Source organism: Littorina saxatilis, linkage group LG5 (genome assembly GCF_037325665.1).
Source record: "Littorina saxatilis isolate snail1 linkage group LG5, US_GU_Lsax_2.0, whole genome shotgun sequence".
In the NCBI taxonomy this organism is placed as follows: domain Eukaryota; kingdom Metazoa; phylum Mollusca; class Gastropoda; order Littorinimorpha; family Littorinidae; genus Littorina; species Littorina saxatilis.
Window position 1 is genome coordinate 21,608,889 of NC_090249.1, and position 24,643 is coordinate 21,633,531.

The 24,643-nt window shown below is 43.8% G+C and overlaps 1 protein-coding gene across 2 annotated transcripts in view; it reads left to right on the forward strand.

Moving 5' to 3' along the window:
• The window catches only part of LOC138966560 (serine-rich adhesin for platelets-like), a 28,708-nt gene extending 4,180 nt beyond the window's left edge, over window positions 1–24,528 (forward strand). Inside the window, exons 1-4 of one of the 2 annotated variants that reach the window (XM_070338834.1) lie at window positions 5,485–5,967; window positions 13,304–14,623; window positions 18,637–18,925; window positions 20,026–24,528. In XM_070338834.1, the coding sequence (XP_070194935.1) occupies window positions 14,269–14,623; window positions 18,637–18,925; window positions 20,026–23,074 (3,693 nt within the window). In that variant the 5' untranslated portion in view covers window positions 5,485–5,967; window positions 13,304–14,268 and the 3' untranslated portion in view covers window positions 23,075–24,528. Of the gene's footprint in view, window positions 1–5,484; window positions 5,968–13,303; window positions 14,624–18,636; window positions 18,926–20,025 lie in introns of those variants that run through there. The other variant, XM_070338833.1, reaches the window with a different exon arrangement.
• The last annotated feature ends 115 nt before the right edge of the window (window positions 24,529–24,643 follow it).

The following is a 24,643-nucleotide window of genomic DNA, read 5'->3' on the forward strand; positions in this document are numbered from 1 at the left end:
TGTGCGCACAGTCTTTTTATGCTCTTTTGAAGTCAGAGGAATGTTGTTCAGCAAGTGTGCATTCACCTTCACACAAAGCAGTCTTCAGTGCACCCATGTGGTAACGGACAATGACAACATAGCATACAGTGCTTCTGTTTAGTCTGCTTCAAAACTGAAACTAAGATCATAGTCAGTCTAAATTCCGAAGTTTTTTTGTTAACTTTAAACCCGTTACTGTTTGGACTGGTTGGCTATTAAATCAGTACTGACTCGCTCATTGCTTGTCCTATTTGTTGGTTTAAACAATGTTTTATTTAAATCGAACATGATACAATAATACAACGATAAACAATAGGGACACGAACATGATACAATAATACAACGATAAACAATAGGGACACGAACATGATACAATAATACAACGATAAACAATAGGGACACGAACATGATACAATAATACAACGATAAACAATAGGGACACGAACATGATACAATAATACAACGATAAACAATAGGGACACGAACATGATACAATAATACAACGATAAACAATAGGGACACGAACATGATACAATAATACAACGATAAACAATAGGGACACGAACATGATACAATAATACAACGATAAACAATAGGGACACGAACATGATACAATAATACAACGATAAACAATAGGGACACGAACATGATACAATAATACAACGATAAACAATAGGGACACGAACATGATACAATAATACAACGATAAACAATAGGGACACGAACATGATACAATAATACAACGATAAACAATAGGGACACGAACATGATACAATAATACAACGATAAACAATAGGGACACGAACATGATACAATAATACAACGATAAACAATAGGGACACGAACATGATACAATAATACAACGATAAACAATAGGGACACGAACATGATACAATAATACAACGATAAACAATAGGGACACGAACATGATACAATAATACAACGATAAACAATAGGGACACGAACATGATACAATAATACAACGATAAACAATAGGGACACGAACTCAAGCAAACGCTTATATTACGCGCCCTACGTTGTTGGAAAATAACACAAATATGATGTCGGACAAACATTGCTTATAAACTGTCCTATTTGTTGTAGTTTTTGTTGTTGTTGCTGTTGTTGTTGCAAAGTACCGTTATATGCCGTACTCACGGGATAGAAGGTGGTGAGTGGGGGTGACAATGGGGTGGGGTGGGGAAGAAGAAGAGGGAAACAAAGTAACATACTTTTAAGAGATACTTTTTGTATACAAACAGGTTGAGATTGGTAGCTGTTGTTTCGTCAAGAAATATCGGCAGGATGACTGAGAAGTAAAAACACAGCAAGGAGCAAGCATGTACGGAAACAAACAAACAAACACACAAACAAACAAAGAAGCAAACAAACAAACATTAAAGTGGAATAAACCTCAGATGAAAAACTTTGAGACAACAAATAGACTGACACATTTCTTTATTTCTCTGTATTTAAAATAGATCGTGACAGGTGTGCGCGTAAACAATACTAAGTCGCTGATGATGACAGTAAACGTTTTCTCAGCTTGACAACAGTGGTATGCGGATTTGAGCATGTGATTGTGGTGTCAATTTGACTGGGGGGAAAGATGTTATCTTCAACAGAAGCAAATTGTGAAGCCCATGCATGCGCTATCTGTCTCTGCCTCGCTCTTTGTCTGTCTGTCTGTCTGTCTGTGTGTCTCTCTCTCGAGAGGCTCTCTGTCGACTGCTCCCACCCCCCTCTCTCTCTCTCTCTCTCTCTCTCTCTCTCTCTCTCTCTCTCTCTCTCAGTCTCTCTCATGCACACAGACAGACACACTCACACTGGCATACATGTACAGAGGTAAATTTACACAGACAGACAGACATCAGTAGCAGTCGCAGTTTTGTTATTATCATTATTGCTTCTTAATTGTTTTCACTGTCATATTCGCTTTTGATGTTGCTGTCTTCATCACATGCAGCTTTTCTTTGGCGTGATTGAAAACGTCCACCTTGCGCGTTACTGTCTTGGTGTCGTCTTTGTATTTACACGATCAACTTGATGTTCAACTGAGCGGCTGGTCCCGGCTGGGCGGGGGCAACCAAAACATGTATGTCATTCTGAACGGCATATTATTGCAAGAATATGAGCCTGTACATAATTAATGTTATTTCTTTCAACAAGTAATGTTCTATAGTCGTTACACAGATGTTGTTTTTGTCAACATGTCTATTCCCCTCCGCTCTCCCTTTTCGCCTTCCACACGAATGTCAGTATAGCACAGGTAGGCCGCGCCACGTCAGTAAAAGGTAAAAGAGGTAGACCATAGTGGAAATGAATCTATACTTGCTGACAGAAACATATCAGTAGAGTAGAACTATGCAAGGGGACTGAGTAATACAGCTATAATATTGCTTATTGAAAAGCTTAGCGTCAAAAACAGCCGTCACGACGACAGAATCTCGATATATACGTAATACGGTACAAAAAGATCAATTGATACAAAGATCACTTGTTAGAAAGACTGTACAGCTTGCAGACTATCTCTGTGTCTGTAGCCTAGTTTCGTTTTTTGGGGGGTTTACAGTAGTACCTGCGACGAAAGGACACCTTAGAGACCAGCCAAAAGTGTCCCTACATTGCAGGTGGCCTGTCATGACAGGTAGCCTATATTTTGGTCAAGATGATAAACAAAGGCACAACAGGTGTCTATCGTTGGGAAGGGTCTTGTCGCCGGAGGTGGCTCAAATCGCCCGTACCACTGTACCTTTTTAACTGAGCCGTTTTCAACCAGCATGTTACAAGGAGGAAAATAGCGAAGATGTATTTGTGAATGAAGGGCGTGACGCTACATAGAGTATAGAAGATAACACTGGGTGTGCTTGGGAGGTGACTGTCATCTGCTATTTTCATACGTAAAGCCTACGCTGACGGAATGGTGTGCACGTTTGCACCATTGTACGAGGGGACACATACAGTGCTGCTATACACGGTGAAAGAAACTTCATTTTTTCCACCTGACTACCCTGAGTATATTGTGCAGAATGAGGGTCGGTTAAAATTCTTGTCTATTCTTGTCTAGTTTTACTGCTGTAGGGAGATAAGATTGTGTTGTACTCTGTTCGTGGGTGTGCCTTGTGTAACATGTGTGTCACACCTCACTGACTTTTCTATGTACAAAATCATTGCCCGTCTACTACATTAAACCGGATTTCCGACAGCTCGAGCTTTTAAATTGTTTAGGTCAAACATGCAGTGTGTGTGTGTGTGTGTGTGTGTGTGTGTGTGTGTGTGTGTGTGTGTGTGTGTGTGCGAGTGTGTGTGTGTGTGCGTGTGTGTGTGCTTTTATTTGTCTGTCTGTCTGTCTGTCTGTCTGTCTGTCTGTGTGGGGTGAGTGCGTGCGTGCGTGTGTGTGTCAGTGTGTGCGTGTGTGTGTGTGTGTGTGTGTATGAGCGTGTGTGTGTGTATGTGCGTCTGTCTGTCTGTCTGTCTGTCTGTCTGTCTGTCTGTCTATCTGTCTCTCTTTCTGTTTGAGTTCTTTTAGTCATGTTTGAACGAAACTGTCACAGCTATTCAGTCAATAGCACAGCGGTATTACATTTTTGTTTCCACTTGAAGTAACTTTGCTGACATTACCCTAAATTGCGAGAGCTTAAACTTAGTACAAAGACCTGGAATTCTAAGGGACACTAAGAGTCTAGGTAATTTTCTTCATCTTCTCCTTTTGGCAGCCCCACCCCCCACTGTCGCGAAACTTGAGAAAGATGGGACCTCCCACCACAGGCGTGTGATAAATAAAGTTATAATTACAATTGTGGATTTAATCCGGCCTTTCCCCCCAACCCTACTGCAGTGAGATATCATGGAGCTCAATATTCACAAAGGGCCCTAAAGATAACGAGGCCTTCAACTGTGGTCTATCCAGTAATCATTATCATCAGCGTCGTCGTCGTCGTCATCGTTGTTGTTGTTGTTATTGTTGTTGTTATTCTGTTCTTTTTGTAATGGAAACAAATAAATGAACTAATATTGTTGAGCATATTCGGTCATAAATTGAAGAAGAAAAACCTGGACAGTACCCCACAAAAACAACAACAACAACAACAAAATAGGGTTTCTTTGACAGAACACATCTACGAGAAACAACTGAACTCGAATGAATTTATTTATCTGGCATCAAGAACGAAAAAGAAAATAACCAGCAGTATTTTTCTTCTTCAAAATTTACCTAACGATGGCCTGTACGTTGAAAAACGGACGTATTGGATTTATTACGGGTCGAGACCAAAAAGGCTGGCAATTAATTCTTTACGGTCAACTTTTCTTTATGTGCCAGAGGTCTATAGTGCCAAGTTATGACTGCTGCTCTTTTGACATAGTTGATGATCTGTGGATTTATGTTCAAGCTGAGAGTGCAGTTGTACCCTAACTCCTTGTTCCCACGGTTTTGTTTGAGAGCTGTACGAGCATGAGGCTGTGAAATCTAATGAGAAAGTTGTGGGAACTAGCCATTCTGGATGGGAACAAGCATGCATGCGCCAAAAGCTTTTGATGTTACTGTGACACCTCAAATTTAAGACTATACTGAGAAACTGAGAGTTAACGTCTTCAGTGGCAGCAGTGGCCAGTGAATATTTCACACAAGGAGTTCCGAAGCTGAACAAGGTGTTTTTTTTCCAATATGTTTACAAATTGTATGTTTGACCTAGGTTGGACATAAGCTTCAAAATGTAGCCTACGATATTTCTTTCAAATTAATTTTAAATATATGTATGTATATGCAGTTGGATATGTGTCTGAAGCATGTAGTAATATAAACACACATTAAATACATAATGGCATGTACATGTACATGGATCAAGGTTTCCCTTTACCAAAAAGGATCTACTTCAACACAATACACGGCCATGCTATTTTAAATCCCGGCCTAAAGACGTATTTACTATGTTACGTCATACATGAATAAATTGCTGTCTCAACGTAACTTCTCGTTCAAACACGACACGAAACTGAAAAGTTAATAAATTAAAGCTGGTTCGTCAATTAAGTTGTGCTTGCCGGGTACCTGTGCAGCAAGTTGTGTCGATGGTGTCGTCTGTCACAGTTTTTCTCACACGAAGCCTAACACGAAGGAGTTGCTCAGCTGAGAATTTAAAGCAAATAAAACCGCTTCGTTGTATCTGCCGGGTATAGGATATAGTGTCTGCATTCTGAGTTAGTGGCAGTTTTTCCTCCCGGAAAGTATCACTGGCCTGAAAAGGAGTTGCTAAGCTGAGAAAAAAACAAAAACACCAACAAAGCTGTTTTGCTGTACCTGCCGGGTACCTGTGCATTGCCAGGTATATAGTGTCTCGATGATTCTGTCGTTTGCCGCAGTCCTCCCACCCCCCCCCCCCCCCCCGCCCCGGACAGTATCACTGGAAAGAGTTGCTAAGCTGGGAAATTAAAAAAATTCGTACAAAGCCGTTTTGCTGTACTTATCGTATACCTGTGTACCGGGTAGTTTCGATGCCGTCGTTTCAGTGTCGCAGTTTCCCCCACAGTTTTCCTCACACAGAGCACAGCCACTCACCCCAGACACGGGCGACAGAGGAAGGAGTACAGCTGTGTCTTTGTGGAAGCGTCTCTATTCCCTGCTCCTGCCGCTGGACATAAAGAGTTAAGATCTTGTCCCACAGGTTGACGGGTTTAGCAACTTGCTTGATTCCTCCGTCCTCGATGACTCGACGGGGTTGTGAGGCCGGCATGAATGGGCCATCAGTGGCTTTAAAGTCACGACCGGCTATTTTTGCTTGAGGATCTAGTGTTATGGTTGTGGTGGCTTTAGTGTAAGATGGTGTAAGCTTCTTGACTGACAAATTTGTGGATTTCTGTCAACAATGGCTTTGTTGACGGAAGGATTCATGGTCAGTACGTGGTGCGAGTGGTGGATTTCTTGAACAATGTCTAACGCTGTTAAAGGTAAGAAATTCCACTGATGCAGACATGCAGCTTCAACGTAGACTGCGATGATTGTGGTGTTATATCAAGTTTTGTTGTCTTTGCTGTTGTTGTTTCTGTTTGTGCTGTTGTTGTTGTTGTTGTTGTTGATTTTGTTGCCGCCGTCGGGTTTCTTGTTGTTGACAAGAATGTTGGCTACTGATGTGGCTGACGTTTTTATTCATTTGCAGTTTAGTTGATTTAAAGGCGGGGATGTAGCTCAGTCGGTAGCGCGCTGGATTTGTATCCAGTTGGCCGCTGTCAGCGTGAGTTCGTCCCCACGTTCGGCGAGAGATTTATTTCTCAGAGTCAACTTTGTGTGCAGACTCTCCTCGGTGTCCGAACACCCCCGTGTGTACACGCAAGCACAAGACCAAGTGCGCACGAAAAAGATCCTGTAATCCATGTCAGAGTTCGGTGGGTTATAGAAACACGAAAATACCCAGCATGCTTCCTCCGAAAACGGCGTATGGCTGCCTAAATGGCGTGGTAAAAAACGGTCATACACGTAAAATTCCACTCGTGCAAAAAAAACCACACGAGTGTACGTGGGAATTTCAGCCCACGAACGCAGAAAAAAAAAAAAAAGGAAAGTTGATTTAAAATGTGTTGGTATCTAGCGTGTAGACATCCTCTATTGTCAATGTCAAACGGTCAGAGGGCGACGGGATAGGGACTGAAACCCATCCAAAGCAGCCGAAGTCCAGGAAATATATTGCCATCGAGGAAGTAGTGTACATGCATGTGTATGTTGCAATTGTGAAGAGGGGGGGCGATGCTTTACCACGTGCACCGGGAATGGGCTTTTTGGACGTAACGTGCATGGGAATGGGGAAATTCTCGTAGCGTGCACCGTGCACAGAGGTCCGGCGTGCACCGTGCATGGAGCTTTTTCGTAACGTGCACCGTGGATCACCGTGCATGGCACGTTTGGCCTCAACGTCCACGTGCACAGACCCCCCCCCCCCCCCCCCCCCCCATGGTGACCCTCTGTGAATGGGGAAAAACTGACAGAGGTGGCACAAGGGGAGCACTGATACAAGTGCAACATTTAGAAACCACTCAAAATGGATTGCTCAAGCTTCCTGCTTCCTGCTTTCGAGGACTTAAAAGAGAGAGCGAGAGAGAGAGAGTAATTATTTTGTTTTAGCCTAAAAGATTGTTCATGTTTTGAAGATTGTTCATGTTTTGAAGGGAAAAAATGCCATCAAATGATTGCAGCTCAGCAAAATCTATATCACTGTCTTTATCTCTACAGATTCTAGTTCTGCTTTGGTAATGTGTCTGCTTGAATGTTGCCACCGCCACCATTCCCCCCACTCTCTGTCTCTTTGTACGTACAGCCGACTGTTTATCTTTCTCTTTTTCTGTTCATCTATTTGTCTCTCTGTTTATCTGTCTGTCTGCTCGTCTATCTATGTCTTTTTCTATACCCCGCTGTCCCTCTCAGCCTTCTCATATCCCTCTCCTTTTTTCTCCTTCCTCCTCCCCCCTCCCCCCACCTCCCTCTCTCTCTCCCTCGCTCTCTCTAGGCTATTGCTCACAAACACACACACGCAAACATATACGCACTTGCTACCCCTTATGCTCTCCCTCTACCCCCGTCCAGAGATAGTGCCCGGTCTTCCACAAAAAGAAGCTAAGATTACCAATCGTGCATTCTTTAAATACCTGTGTGAATCCAAAGTAATATATACTCATCCTGTCAGCGTATGGACTGGGTGGCCGAGTGGTAACGCACTTGCGCTCGGAAGCGAGAGGTTGCGAGTTCGACCCTGGGTCAGGGCGTTAACAATTTTCTTTCCCCTTTCCTAACCTAGGTGGTGGGTTCAAGTGCTAGTCTTTCGGATGAGACGAAAAACCGAGGTCCCTTCGTGTACACTACATTGGGGTGTGCACGTTAAAGATCCCACGATTGACAAAAGGGTCTTTCCTGGCAAAATTGTATAGGCATAGATAAAAATGTCCACCCAAATACCCGTGTGACTTGGAATAATAGGCCGTGAAAAGTAGGATATGCGCCGAAATGGCTGCGATCTGCTGGCCCATTGTGAATGCGTGATGTATTGTGTAAAAAAATTCCATCTCACACGGCATAAATAAATCCCTGCGCCTTGAATTTGTGCGCGATATAAATTGCATAAAAAATTTTTTTTTTAAATCCCTGCGCTTAGAACTGTACCCACGGAATACGCGCGATATAAGCCTCATATTGATTGATTGATTGATTGATTGTCCAGTGGAATGCATGTTGGTGCTCAGCTGTGTATTTTACTCGGAGGAAACAGTAATTTGAAGGGACACTGAGGTCACTCATGTGTGATCGTAAAACCCCTTCTAGGTCTCCTCCTTTTTTTCTCTCTCTATTTTTTGGGTAGAAGTGTTTACTGTCTGTGTGTCTGCATGACATTTTTTTGATGCAGCTGTACGGTTTCTTCACGTGTGGTCGTTTCACAGTCGAGAGGAGAGGTTTTGCAACGTGCGCTTAGGCACAGAGAGAGGGAGAGAAACTGGGGGGAGGGGGGGAGGAAGAGAGACTCGGAGACACAGAGAGAGAGAAGGGGGGAGGGGTGGTAGAGAGAGTGAGAGAAAGAGAGAGGGAGAGAAGGGAGAGAGAGAGAGAGAGAGAGAGAGAAGAGGATGAGAAAAGAGAGAGAGAGAGAGAGAAGAGGGAGAAGAGAGAGGGAGAGAGAGAGAGACACACACACACACACACACACACACAGACACACGCATACACACACACACACACAGTGACACACACACACGCACGCACGCACACACACATACACACACATACACACACACACGTGCGCGCTTATGATAGTCTCAACACATCGATTATGTTTATATACATGGACTCCAACGCAATTCAAGTTTTTTTAACGCATATTACGTCAATCAAAACTACTTATAAGATGACATGTTTTGCAAATACCAGCTGCTACTGTTTTTATACAGTGACACACAGAAGAGGACAATATATAGCCGGTAATTTGACCGCCACCACAGAGTAACGTTATAATTATTTCCGTCAGTTTGTTTCTTTAGGCCGCATGAGGTGTGAGACAGGGCGCGTTGACGTCGGGGTGTCAAAACGCAGTGTCTTATGATTGATTGGGCTAGTAAGTGGTGTTTAATATATATATTGTGATCAATACAGAGGGGCGTACTGTGTAGTCTTACCACAGGCTTGCATGGGATGCGTGACTGTGGAAGACTGTAGCTTGCGCTGTCAGGTTGTAGGCTTTGCTGAGGCCGGTAGCTTCCTTCCCGAACATACCATCTTGTAAATCATTCTTGTCTTTAACCTGGAATAAAGGCATCATTTCACTTGGACTCAGTGATAACAAACCATACAGCCTGCCTGCTTTTTGTGCAGATTATGCATTTTTGTTTGCTGAATTGATTTTCTCACCGACACCAAAGTACCGGCACGGTTGGCCTAGTGGTACGGCGTCCGCCCCGTGATCGGGAGGTCGTGGGTTCGAACCCCGGCCGGGTCACACCTAAGACTTTAAAATTGGCAATCTGGTGGCTGCTCCGCCTGGCGTCTGGCATTATGGGGTTAGTGCTAAGACTGGTTGGTCCGGTGTCAGAACAATGTCAGTGACTGCATGGGTGAGACATGAAGCCTGTGCTGCGACTTCTGTCAAGTTGTGTGTGGCGCACGTTATATGTCAAAGCAGCAACCGCCCTGATATGGCCCGTCGTGGTCGGCTGGGCGTTAAAGCAAACAAACAAACAAACCGACACCAAAGTCAATTTGCGAAATTATTTCAGCAAAAAATTCCGACTCTGCACAGAAAGCAGCCCAGGCTGTTGACACTTGATGTATGTCATAGTCAAAGTTCGCATTTTTCTCGTGTAAAAGCTTGGACAGATCTGTGGTGGTTAACTTTGTTTTAATCTTCTTCTTCTTTTCGATCGCCGATCACACTTGGAGTCCAGATCTTGAGATATAATTAGTGGTCCTCTGCAGCGCAGCCACTGGCCCGTACAGCTGGTTGTGCAGGGACTCCGGCATTGGCCAGATTTCCTCCCTCAGCACACTTTGTTTTAATGACAAGCTTGAATATATCTTGACAGGGGATGCATATTTGTAACACTGTACAAAAATATAATGCTGCCATGATGATGATGATGATGATAAGATCGTTTATGTAACGTCACCAGAGACTGTAGAGCAGTCTCTGACGTCACTCTGTAAAAACGTTGGCGGCAATTGTCTTATATTAAATGCTGCCATGACGAAGGCTTTGTGATTATTTATATATAGGTTTTCTTTTTATCTAGATCACGAAAAGCTAAAGTTGTCCTTGGAGTTGACCAACTGCCGTACAGTAGGAGAAGGGGTATGCGTTAAGGATGGGGATGGGAGGGGGGGGGGGGAGGAGGGACTTAGCCTTGGGGGTCACTTCACGAATCGCACAAAACAGAAGATGCGAAGGTCAGTTTGAACGAAGGACATATTTTTTATCGCTGTTTTTATAGTCTAGTAATAGGGACAGTTTCAGCGAAGAACAATTTCTCCTCCCATTTTATAGTATTTAATACGGACGGTTTCAAAGAAGAAGCCTTTCCCTTTGCTTGCTTTAGCATTGTGTTTATCATTCTGATAATCATCGTCCCACGGCTATCGCCAGTTGTCTCTCTGACCGGACGCTAAATTCCTACGCGAATCTATCAAAACAAGAATACAGAGTTATCTCCCATATGTTGTTCGCGAGCAGTGTTCGCGAGACGAAAATGATTGCAGGTTGGCCGACTTCGACAGTGATCTCCGTTCTGTTCTTCACAGTTATGATAAAGACATCGTTCTAAGGTCAAAACAAGTCGAAATTTTGGGACTGCTGCCGGAAGGAGACCGTAATATATGGTTGCATCACTGTCAACTGGTTACAGAAAAAATCGTCTGCTTCAGCGAGCGCCGAAACCAAACGGTTGATTATCACGTGACACTTTTGCCATCTTTAGAGTTGTTTGCACAGTAAATAAAGCCGCGAAAATTAGCTCGCTTGAAACTGTCTTACATATCAATTCCTTTGTAATTTAAAAATTACACAACACCATGAAAAATCATTATCGACGATCGCGAATCTGCTTATATACATAACACATTACGAAAAGATCTAAATATGTAAGAAATCGATTTCCTCTCCAGACAAGGAAAACCAAGGCATCCTGCCAGGGATAGAATGAGACCCGAAGGGAAGTAACTCATTTTTGACCTGGGTTCAGGATGTGTGTTTATGTGTTAAACTCCTGAGAGGGACATAGATAGCCACACATAAAACTTCTTTTGACGGACACTGACCGCTCTGCTGGCCAAGCTGACCTTGGCTATGACCAAAAGAGCTTGCCAGTGCAGGGTGTGTTAACGAAGAAAGTAAGCTGTGATAATTTCGACCGCACGGATGCTCTTGGCAAAAGGGCAGAATCAAATGTCTCTTTTTATATTTAGTCAAGTTATGACTAAATATTTTAACATCGAGGGGGGAATCGAGACGAGGGTCGTGGTGTATGTGTGTGTGTGTGTGTGTATGTGTGTGTGTGTGTGTGTGTGTGTGTGTGTATGTGTGTGTGTCTGTCTGTCTGTGCGTGTGTGTGTGTGTAGAGCGATTCAGAGTAAACTACTGGACCGATCTTTATGAAATTTTACATGAGAGTTCCTGGGTATGATATCCTCAGACTTTTTTTTCATTTTTTGGATAAATGTCTTTGATGACGTCATATCCGGCTTTTCGTGAAAGTTGAGGCGGCACTGTCACGCTCTCATTTTTCAATCAAATTGGTTGAAATTTTGGTCAAGTAATCTTCGACGAAGGCCGGACTTTGGTATTGCATTTCAGCTTGGAGGCTTAAAAAATAATTAATGACTTTGGTCATTAAAAATCTGAAAATTGAAATTAAAATTACTTTTTAATAAAATGATCTAAAATTACGTTAATCTTATTCTTCATCATTTTCTGATTCCAAAAACATATAAATATGTTATATTCGGATTAAAAACAAGCTCTGAAAATTAAAAAATTAAAATTATTATCAAAATTAAATTTCCGAAATCGATTTAAAAACAATTTCATCTTATTCCTTGTTGGTTCCTGATTCCAAAAACATACAGATATGATATGTTTGGATTAAAAACACGCTCAGAAAGTTCAAACGAAGAGAGGTACAGAAAAGCGTGCTATGCAGCACAGCGAAACCACTATCGCGCTAAACAGGCTCGTCAGTTTCACTGCGTTTTGCACGAGCGGCGGACTACGGTCATTGTGAAAAAATGCAGTGCGTTCAGTTTCATTCTGTGCGTTCCACAGCTTGACTAAATGTAGTAATTTCGCCTTTCGCGACTTGTTTCTTTTCCATTGACCTTTTTTAATTCTTTTCAATCCAAGGTTTTAAAGCGCGTTCACAACTGAATTGTCTGTCTGCTGCACACACACACAATGTTTTAAACTCTTCCTTGAGCGGAGATTGTTGTTAATCTGTCCGTGAGGATTTAAATCTAGTACTATTGATGTTTATACATTCCGAGACATTTGTATCTATAGTTGAATCTACAGTCAAACTTACTGCGTGTCATTGTACTACATTTGTATTGTTGAAACTACATTGGCTGTACTACATTATCATATATTGGGTGTCGTTGTACTACATTGGCTGGGTACGTTGTGTAATGCGAATTGGTCCATCAAAGGACCTGTGGCCACTTTGATATAAGCCCCTGTGGTTATATGATCCGCGCTGAAGGAGCTATTAATGTTCTGCACATTTGCAACGTTGTCACTGAACGCCATGTCTTCCTGCCGTTTGCGTCACTGTCCGTGCAGTGTCAATTTATTGATTGCTTGCTTGGTTTCTCCGTTCGTTCACTTTGCAAAGAGATGGTCAATTCTTCGAGTATAAATTCGTTTCTTCTCCCTAATAGGAAACATTATTTTATCAGTTTTGTTACTGTAACTGGAATCGCAAGCAATTACCTCCTTACAATCCAACAAGTGTATGTGCGTACGTGTGTGTTTGTCAGTGTGTGTGCGTACATGCGTGCGTGCGTGCGTGTGTGCTTGATTGCGTGCCTACCTGCATGCGTGCTTGCTTGCGTGCGTACGTGCGTACGTTGTGTGTGCTTGAACATTAAAAGCAGATTTACCATGCCTCATCGATAAATCCATATGGACATATGTTTGTGGTGATGTTTGCATCTGTGTGCTGTTTTGTCCCTCACAGGGCACCATACACACCAAACGCTCCGTAAATATATATATATATATTTATATCCATATTTATCATCTGACTTTGTGTGTGTTTTTGACAGATGGACAGATGAGCGGCTTGCCATTTGTCTCAAGTGGACCGAGGGGACTCCTTCCCTATGCCCAGGCGAAGGGACCCAGCTGTATTGAAACCATCTGACGACACACGGTGCTTTATGTTCCCACCATCTTAAACGCCACAGGACATACAACGTACGGCAGACATCTTGCAAAGATAGTAATCCTGTTTGACTGAACAATTCTATCAACAAATAATTTAGAAGAATAAGAAGAAGAGGGACAAAAGACAAAGAAAAGGAAAACATGGTGGAGACTGAAGTGAAGACTGCAACTCTGCAACACCATCCTCATAGTTCTTCTCAGTGGTGAACGCGGTTTAGCCTACGACAAGATGCCCTGTGCAACAGTGGGACAATACCCCGGTAAATACGTTCGGTCACAGTGACTTGGCAAAGAAAATATCTTTACCTGGAAAGCTTTGATCATCGAAGCAGAGACCGAAAAGTCTAGACAAAAGACATTGAAGTTTTAGTGAGCAGCATCGTAGCACTGACTGGATGCTTGCTTTGCTTGATTCCAGTAAGGGGACATCATATTCTCAGACGACAAAGTGTACGGTGTTGATGATGCCTGTTTGCAGCAATACCGTTGGATAGCCTACCTGCAATTCCCTGTTAGCTAGACCGAAGTCTGTTGGCATGGACCCACTTGACTTTTAGCGACTTCAAAATGAAAACTAAGATTAGAACCACCTGAGTGTTTTGTGAGACTGAATTTACTCGCATCTGACAAAATTCCGAGAATGAAAGATGGGACATCAGTTATGATGGATGGAAGTTGGGGATTTTTCAGGTCATCATCAAACCTGGCAGCATCAGATCCAGACAAACACTGTCTTCTCGGACGTGCAATTTCCTGCTTACCGTGCTTCCCCTAACACAAGCCTACTAGCGATCAGCTTCTGACCCCGTAGAGTCAACAGACACTTCATCTCAGATCCTCCACAATGGGACTGTCCAGAAAGCTTGGAGGCGGGGGCGGTGGGCCTTCACCCCGAAAAGCGCCCTCACCCCGAGTAGTGGAAGTTCCAGATCACGTGGACTACACGTGGAGTACGCAGGCGTACACCATGAGAGAGATCCTTGGGCGCTTCCGGTTGCCATGCGTCGTGAAGTGTTCTGGTGACGCCGGGGCTGTCTTGTGGGCCGACTTCCGGTTTGACATGCGGCAACCGCTGCTTCTGCACGCGGCGAGGACCGTGCGCAAAGTTCACGCGCGCAGCTTGAAATCCATGTCGGCAGGGCCTCCTGGGGACCTGGTGGAGTATGGACCTCCCCTTGTTATTCCTGAAGACTATGATGGTAAGTGAATTAAAATTAGCTTGTAAAAATGGTTTCTTCTTCTTCTTCTTCTTCTTTGTTCATGGGCTTAGACTCCCACGTTCACTCATGTTTTTAGCACGAGTAGAATTTTACGTTTATGGCCGTTTTTACCCCGCCATTCAGACAGCTTACGCCGATTTCGGGGGAGGCATGCTGGGTATTTTCGTGTTTCTATAACCCACCGAACTCTGACATGGATTACAGGATCTTTTCCGTGCGCACTTGGTCTTGTGCTTGCGTGTAGGCCTACACACGAAGCGGGTTAAGTCACTAGCAGGTATGCACATAAGTTGACCTGGGAGATCGGAAAAATCTCCACTCTTAACCCACCAGGCGGCAGCGACCGGATTCGAACTCACGACCTCCCGATTAGGAGGCCGACGTCTTACCACCACGCCACTGCGCCCGTCATAATAAAAATAGTTTTAAAAAATCATTTAATTTAGTTTTGGGTGTGGATGTGCATGTATAGGATATGGAATAACTCAAGCTTCTGAGCGATTCGGCTTTCTAAAAATTGCATATTCAATCTTAAGTCACATGAAGTGGCTGAAAGGGCGTTAAAGACTCATTCATATCTTATAGACAAGAAACATGAAGGCAGCTAGGATAGGACTATTTTAACATACGCGCACACACAAACACGTATCTATAGGCCTACACACTCTCTTCCTCTGTCTCTTTGTTTCATTCTGTCTCTGTCTGTCTGCCTATCTGTCCGTCTGTCTCTCAATCTCAGACTATGTCTCTGTCTGTCTCTGTCTGTCTGTCTGTCTGTCTCTCTTACGCCTGCGCTTGGAAAAAGCGAATAAGTAGCAGTGACGATGTACGTATGGCACCCGAAACTACAGTCATTAGAACTCAAATAACAAGAAGAGCAAACGCTCGATCGAGTCACTTTCGCAGTTCTGAATATTATATGAGGCATCAGATGTACAGGAAGAAATTGCTATTCACAACACAATGAGTCACGTTCACATAAAATTTGAGCCCGGTCACTTTTATAGTTTCCGAGAAAAGCCCAACGTTAAGTTGTGTGTTGCCGAACAGAAAAGGCTAGTTATCTCCCTTGTTTTTCTGATAACGTTCGTAAAAGGCTACAGATGTAAATACTTTGATGTAAAGAATAATCCTACAAAGTTTCAATCACATCCGATGAACTTTGTCAAAGATATAAAATGTCTAATTTTTCCTTTGACGCTGACCTGTGACCTTGAAAAAGGTCAAAGGTCAACGAAACCATCGTTAAAGTGTAGAGGTCATTGGAGGTCACGACTAAACAAAATATGAGCCCGATCGCTTTGATAGTTTCCGAGAAAAGTCCAACGTTAAGGTGGTGTCTACGGACGGCCGGCCGGCCGGCCGGCCGGACAGACTAACACTGACCGATTACATAGAGTCACTTTTTCTCAAGTGACTCAAAAAGAAAGAAGACAAGAAAGATAACGTTCACGTCAGATTCAGTTATATGTTCTCTTCGACAAAGCAGCTGCGTAATTCAATTTATTTTAGTCTTGCTTTGCACCCATATAATTATTACTTCAACTGAATACAGACAAGCAAGCAAAAGAGGGGGGAAAAGAAAAGGAGAAAGAAAGCAGATATTTAAGGAGGCTGAGAAAGACGTACCATTGCTCTTCTGATGTGTGACGATTTGCTGTCACGCGTGACGCTAAAGTGACAGTTCCGACCACAACCGTCTATTGCTCATCGTCACAATTGCAGTCAAGCGTGACGATAGAGACTAAATACGTGTGTGACATGTTGGGCTGGTAAGCGTTATTACTGTCCGTAAGATCTGGTAGGCTTTGCATTGTATGGTGGTAACTGAGAGTGTAAACTTCAAGTTGTGTGTGTGTGTGTTTGAGTGAATGAGTGAGTGTGTGTCTGTGTTTGGGTGCGTGCTTGCGTGTACGTGTCTGTCTGTTTATAACGATATGGAAAGCAAAAGGTGCAACTACCTTTACTTCACGGTTGAATAATTCTTACCGAATGGCCTGTTTATTGCCCCGAAAATCTGGAGTGTGGGAAATTGGAGAATCAGTGTATACATCCATTACATCAATTGTATAGATTCTTTGTGATACACTGACCCAAATCACTTGAAAAGATTAACAAACAGTCACTTCATACCTTCCAGGTTGGCGGTGGTAGCAGCAAAGAACGAACAATACAACGGGTTAGAAAAGGTTTAATCGCAGTTCTTTGAACCTTTTTGGCTTTGAAAGTAACTTGACAAAAAAAAAGATACACAGGCACACGAGCTTGAAACGAGAAAGTCTGATGTGCGTGTGTGTGTGTGTGTGTGTGTATGTGACTGTGTGTGTATGTGTGTGTGTGTGTGTGCCTGTGTTGTCCATTCATTTATTATCTTTAACAAAGTTTACCTGTCATGACAAGCCACCGCAATCTAGACACACTTTTGGCTAGTCCTAAAGGTGTCCTTTCAGCGCAGGTGTAACTGTACAGTCAGAACACTTTTGAAAACACCCTGAATTTAAAAAAAAACCCAAACAATCAAAGGTTTTGACATCGTTATTGTTGCATGTATCTAGATGATCGTAGATGAAGATGCACCCGTTTAAACTTCGTGAGCAGGGAAGAAGTCTGATCAATCCATAGCTTCAAAAGCGTCTCCCGTATGCTGTTCATGACAGAGCAATACAGTTGAGGCTTCCGTATACATGTATATATATACTATATATATATGTACAGTACAAGAGTATTGCCACACAGTAAAGCCTTGCCAAACGCCCAGATGTTCAGCATGCCGATCGACATAAATCAATGTGAATTAATCAAGATGGAGGCAGCCCACTGCTGTTGTTGGTTGTGATTTTGGTAGTGGTTGCGACGGTTATTATTAATATTCACGCCCTGGATCGTGGAACGCCTAGTTGTGTCCACCGCAGGCGCTACACACGATTATGTCCCCCGCATGCGGAAGCAGAGTTGATATATCGCAAAAGAATTGCCCTGTGAAGGTATTTTATGGCAGATCACATTATATACTATAGATATTCCGAAGCAGAATTGCCTAGGCTGTATAAGTAAATATTTTACTTTGGTCTTATTGTGTACTCGTGAACAGTGGCGTTCGATTTTCTGCCGAAGTCCGTGAAAATTACACAGAGAGGTCTCAATTTCTTAAAAATTAACCCAGAACTACCATTTGAATCACTATTCTAATACTCACAGTTCAATCTTCGATACCTTGCAGACTTGTATGCGCGTTTTGGGGCACCAGCATCGCGGATAAGCTGCTCTAATCTAGCGTTATTTTGTGGTACTCGATTCTCAGTGGGTAAGGTCCCCCGCAGACACCATTTTTGACTAAGCTGCGGGGGATCTTACCCCGTCAAATTTCACTGTTGATCTTTGTACCCATCGTGAGTCTAAACTAAGCTCAGCTGCAACTTAAAAATTGAAAGCAGTATCCACAAGTAGTTAGACTTTGACAAGCAAGAAGATTTAAGCCCTTCTGTTGACCGTGCTGTGAGTTATTTTATCATTTTTAACGTGGGGAACAGTATTTCTGACCTGTCTTGGTGAAATTTCTTCTCTTATGTAGTACACGAGAGTATAAATGGTAAAAAAACTGGCTGATCCAATGCAACAAAAAGTACCGGTCCGTATGATATAAACTTCAATACTAGAAAGTCTGGTTATCTACTATTTTAAAGCATTAATTTGGAGACACCTACCATGTGGTTGGTCTTGCGGGGGACATAAAAGTGTGTAGCGCCTGCGGTGGACACAACTAGGCGTTCCACGATCCAGGGCGTGATATTGGTTATGCCATGTCGATGCGTATGTGTGTGAAAGTCAGTGTGTGTGTGTGGCGCGGGGGGGGGGGGGGGGGTCGTAGAAACGAGCTCGAAGATGTCTAAATAAAATGGTTGAGGAGGGTGTATGAACTATCTAAATCTCAAACCTAGCACAACCTTCGTTTCCTTCAAATGATCTATTCTCTCTGTTTTCCGTTGTTCCAGGTTGGTTCTTCCCAGTGGGCAGAAAGGACCCCACAGTCCTGCCACGCCACACACGGGTGGAAGGGGCGGCAACCTCCCCGGCCCGCAAGTTTTTGGTCACCACCACCCTCCCCTCCTTCACCCCGTCCAGGATCCCCGATGGCTCTGCTGGTACGAAGCACGTGAAGCACGAGGTGGGCATAGGGGAGGTGCTGACCAAGGGGGGCGTGAGCAAAGGGGATCCTGCCCTGGCTGGTGGTTCTTCTTCCCCTGCTACTGCCTTGGTGCACCGGGCGCGGCAAAGTTTGAGGTGTGTTTTGATTTTGGGGGTTGGGAGGGGGAAACGTGAGGGGGGAGGAGTGACGCTGAGAGAGAGAGAGAGAGAGAGAGAGAGAGAGAGAGAGAGAGAGAGAGAGAGAGAGAGAGAGAGAGAGAGAGAGAGAGAGAGAGATCTGATCTGATCTGAACGTCAGTTCAAAAGGATAAAGTTTGAGAGAGAGAGAGAGAGAGAGAGAGAGAGAGAGAGAGAGAGAGAGAGAGAGAGAAGTCTGAAGTCTGAATGTTTTAATGAGTAGGCCTTGGGCCCTTTTCATGGAGATGAGCACATAGTAAACAAAAACACACATAGTAAACAAAAACAAGAACATCCCACTAGTATCGCCCTGTTTTGTTTACAAATTATGGATTACGAATGGAAAGCGCCTTCATGACAAATGTAGAAAAACGTAGCAATAGCGGCTTACTAGTGTTTGAAAACAGCATGGTTAATTCAAACAATCAGGATGGGATTCTAGTGTATTTTCGTGGAATATAATATTCTCTTAACTCAGCATATTTAGGGCATACTAAAACAAAGTGGACTTCATCTTCAACACTGCCACAACAAAATGGACAAGATAAATCAGCGGAGGTTGCATTTAAATTAAAGCGAAATCGATGCACTTTCAGAGGAGATACTCCCAATCTAAGTCTAATCAGAAGATTTCTAGCTTTAATATGTTTCAAATCACTTAAATTGAGAGAGAGAGAGACATAGAGAGACAGAGACAGAGAGAGACACAGAGAGAAAGAGAGAGACAGAGAGAGAGAGAGAGAGAAAGAGAGAGAATGTGTGAGGTGGTGAGGGAGGGGAAGTATGTTAACAGGGATAGGCATGCAGAGGGTGTTAAGAGATCTTCATGAAGACGAGGAAAAACTACTGATTATCTTTGCCTAATTTATGGGTGCTGACTTTCTAAAGAAAGAAAGAAAGAGCGGAAGGAAGGAAGGACTGAAGAGGGGAAGGGAGAATGAAATTAGTTCTCCTGGCAATACGTTTTCTTGTGACTTGGGTACTTCTGAAGACACAACATGTGAATCTCATAAACCCAACATGTGTTCTTACTCCTCTCTTTCTCTCTATGTTTACAGGTGCCTAGACGAAAACAACCACGAAGTCATTATTCCGTTCAGCCACCGCGCCCTGCTGTACGACGTGGCCGAGAACTATGGCACCACCACCCCAGCCAGCACTCCATCCACCAGCAAAACAACGACAACAGCAGCAGCGGCAGCAGCCAAAGCCAAAGGAACCTCCTCTCTCCACCTAAGCGCTCCGAGCGTCCCTGGTGTGGTGCACACTCGCACCATCATCAGCACAGGCAACGCGGCTCTGCCTCGTGTGTTTCGCCACGTGTTGGGTGAACTCCCCGCCCTCGCTCACGCCTTTACTGGCATCCTTCGCTGCTACAGCGTCTTTACTGAGGAGACGATCATGGCTGCCACAATGAGCAGAACCAACCTCTCCTCTGTGTCGAAAGTGTCTTCGTGTCTGGAGCTGGCTACGGATTCTTCAGCGAAGTTTAACATTGCGCTGAACGAGAGCGAGCTGAAGAAGACCAACCAGTACGGGTTAGCCTTAAAGACATGTGAGGAGCTTGCCCCGTGTTACGTCAGAGCCATTAAAACGTCGTTCACTATTCAGCCAGTTGTGTCGATGCTTGATGACGTGGATCTGTCCTTGTATGACAACGGCAAGGGAAGTGAGTATAAAAAGGGCGAGGAAGAGAGTGGCGTGGTTCCACAGACGAACTTGGCGAAAGTGAAGGGCACAGTGCAAACAAATCCCATTCATTCTGGACCATCCAGAGATACCGCAGCACCTAGCAAATTACATCCAAACCAAGAGGACAGGGCCATTCAAAATGGCAGCGACAGGGCCATTCAAAATGGCAGCGACGAAAATGTTCCGATTAATGACGTTCGAGAAGATGAAAGCAGCGCCATGATTGACGACTTTCGAGAAGACGAAAGCGTCATGACTGATGACGTCAGAGAGAACGAAAGCGTTATGACCGACGATAACACAAGCGTCACAACTGATGACGTCAGGGATGACGAAGAGAGCGTCATGACGGACGACGTCGACGATTCCAACATGGACACGGTGAGCATGAGCGAGACTATTACGTCTGAGGTGGAGGCTAACTCGGAGTTTGACATTTCATGGGGACAGCTGAAACGAGCTCAAAGTTTCACTGGGTCCATCTCTACCCTAACAGACAGTGGGACACAGTCTCCCAATAGCATCAACAGTGACAGTGACAGCGATGACTCCGTGGTCAACCACGGTCACTTCGACTCTTTTGCTTCCCCTCAGTCCACGCTGACCAGGGACGCGACCTCTACCGTGGGAACGAATTCCACAGTGGGAACTAACTCCAGCACGTCTGAAGACACGGTGGTGTTAAGGGCATCGGCACCGAGCCCAGTCTACGCAAACGTTCAGAAAAAAAACAAATTTAGCGTGTTCAATGCCAATGATCAGAGTGATGATGTGTCCAGCTCAACAGCAGATCATTTAGCTGAGTCAGCCAGTGGCTCAAATACGACGGAAGAAAGGAACAGTAAACATGATAACTTGGACGGTGAGTTGCCACATGACACCACTGTGAGGAGTGTCTGGAACATCACACCGACAATTGATGATGCAAAAAACCTCTCCTACCGTAGCCATGGCGATGAGGGATGTGACAGTAACACTAGAGAAGAGAATGAGCAGCCCATATGTTGGGGTGACTCTTCTGAAGCCAACCCTGAGCTTCTGCTCGATAGCGAGGAAACCATTTTGAAAGTTCATCAGCTTTCGTTGAAAAGCGGGGAGAGTGGCACTTCCACCGTAGAACGCCATCCAAAGTCTTCAGAGCGACCTGCCTTTTGGCAACAGCTCCACTCCCAGCAGCCCAGCAGCGACAGTGGACTTGCTACTGTCACACATCACAACGCTTCAGTTACATCTCACCAGTCTCTTTCTTCCCAGTCTTCAACCAGCAGCCAGGCAACAGTGATCCTCCACCCCAATCTGTCTGCACAGTCCTCCACGGGAAGCATTAGCAGTGGTAACTCTGTTTTAATTCATCCGCAGCTTTCAGCCAAATCCTCATCTGCTAGTACCAACAGCAGCATAGCTACTGTGGTTGGCCACCCACGTCTGTTAGCCAAGCTATCCACGGAAAGTACAAGCAGCATTCAATCTTCCAACTTTCCTCCCCAACATCTGCTTTCTTCCAGATCCTCTGTGCAGAGCGAAGGCACAGCTCAAGACCTGGCTATTCTGAGGCTTGAGCAAGCTCTGAGCGATGCCACGACCTTTCTGAAATGCACGGGAACTCATGCCACAGAACCTACCCCTGATTCTTCTGTCTCTGATGTTGACACTTCTGGAGGTACCAATTCCAGTTTTGGAGCCTCCAGCTCTGGTCCAGGTGTTAGTATTACCGACGTGCCGTTAGCAATGGAGACATCTCCTCAGTCTATCCTTATTGGGTCTCGGAAGCACTCGTCAAAGGCAAAACCTACCCCTCCACCACGGAAAGGGAATTCAAAAAGTGTGGGTTTTGAACTCAGTGATACGTCTTCCTCCAGCGCTGACAGAACGCCTCAAAACTCCAGCAGAAACAGTCTGCGTAAAGCTAAGGCAGTACCAGTTGAGATCACTTCTACACGTGGAACCAAGGATGCACACACTGCTTCAGCTTTATCATTGTCTGAAGTAACATCGATTCCTTCACTGACTGGCAACAAAACTGTGAGTGACTCTCAGATCGACTCAGCTCTGAGTGGTGGTGAATTTCTTTCCAGACAAGCAGCTCAGGCGCAAGACGAAGCAGACTCTGAAAGTCAAATTGACTTGGACTTTGTGAAGGCGCTAGGTGACAGATTGATATCCGTGTCCAGAAAATCCTCCCTCCCCAAGTACCAGCGACTACGGCAAGACAAAGACCATCCGTCGGACAGCGAGAACTCTGAGAGTCAGGATCAGGATGGCCAGCATCAATTTCAGAAGCGAAAGCAGCGACCAGGATCCAGTGCCAACAATCCTGTGTGGAAAGGTCACGGTGATGACAGTATGACCTCGGAATCTTCACAGAAAGACGCTGTCTTGGACGATTTAGATCTGCTTCATGAAGAAGTTGTGTGACGGTTGGACGTTTTCTCAAAAACACAGTGCAATTGATGGTCTGGTGGTATAATCACAAGAGAATGCCACACAAAATCAACTTGAACATGCTTCTTAAGAGTACTATGCGTGAGCTTGGTATAGCCTTCTGAATGAGCATCACATACTAAATAATGAGTTTGAAATACCTGTGAAACGAAAGAGAGACTTTCTCTATTGGAGCAGATTGACATCATTCTGCAAAGATTACCAAAGTGACAGTTGGCCAACATAAACCTTGACATGCGATGTTTACAATAAAAATCACAGAATGGTAGGTTATTGGAACGTTTAATTATTGACAAACCAAACGTTACATTTACAGTAAAATGTGAAATGCGTATAAACTGCAAAGGTGTATAGCTTCACACAACTGTTATCACTTGTAATACTGCTATTACCGACACTTGTAATACTGCTATTTGGGAACATTTCTGGATATGATCACTGATTTAACTCAACACAAATACTATCTGAATAGTTCATCTCTTCTAAAACTTCAGTCAGAAGAATCCATGTGGATGGAGAGCGGAAAGAGAGAGAGAGAGAGAGAGAGAGAGAGAGAGAGAGAGAGAGAGAGAGAGAGAGAGAGAGAGAGAGAAAGAGAGACAGAAAGAGAGAGAGAGACAGACAGACAGAGAGAGAGAAAGACAGAGAGAGAGAGAGAGAGAGAGAGAGAGGAAGAGAGAGAGACAGAGAGAGAGACAGAGGAAGAGAGAGACAGAGGAAGAGAGGGAGAGAGACAGAGAGAGAGACAGAGAGAGAGAGAGAGGAAGAGAGAGAGAGAGAGAGAGTGTGTGTGTATGTGTATGTGATGAACAGAGTGACATCAGATGATATGCATTGTCTGCTATATGCAGTACCCTTTGAGTTGCTTTCTTGCAAGTATTACGAGTAAATATAGTGTAAAAAGTAGTTTACAATTTTACATTCCTTAGATTAATTTGACCCTCATATTCCATCCTGTGCACTTTTAACCATCAGTTCACTTAGGAGATGAACAGAATTGACGGTTACATATTTAAATGCTTCATTCATGTTTGTGCAATATTATATGGGCTTAAAATCGCCTAAACGGCTCTTATTACCCAAGCACTATTTGTTTTATTCTCTAATCGAAAAAAAAAATTTTTAATCTCACCCATCCACCATGGACATATCCTGGATTTTTACAGCAAATAAGTAAGTAATTATCAACTTACCCATCACACCTGTTCGTTTTAAAATGTTCTCTAGCTTTAAGGTGTTATTTCTTGTGCATTTTACGCAATATATATTCTTTGATATTGTTATGTTTGCGACACATGTACATAATTGGATAAATTAACGAATCTAATGCAATTTTTGTACAGGTGGGAATATGTAAATATATACTGTAGTATAATGTATCACCACAATAAGTATTCTATGCAATAAACAGCATCAACAAATTATCATCTTTGTATAGATCTATTTTGATTTGTCATATTTGTGGAGGTTTCTTTGATTGTTGCTGTTGGGTTGTTGGTGTGAGTGTGTGTGTGTTATTAAAAAAGAACTCTTATTCTTCTA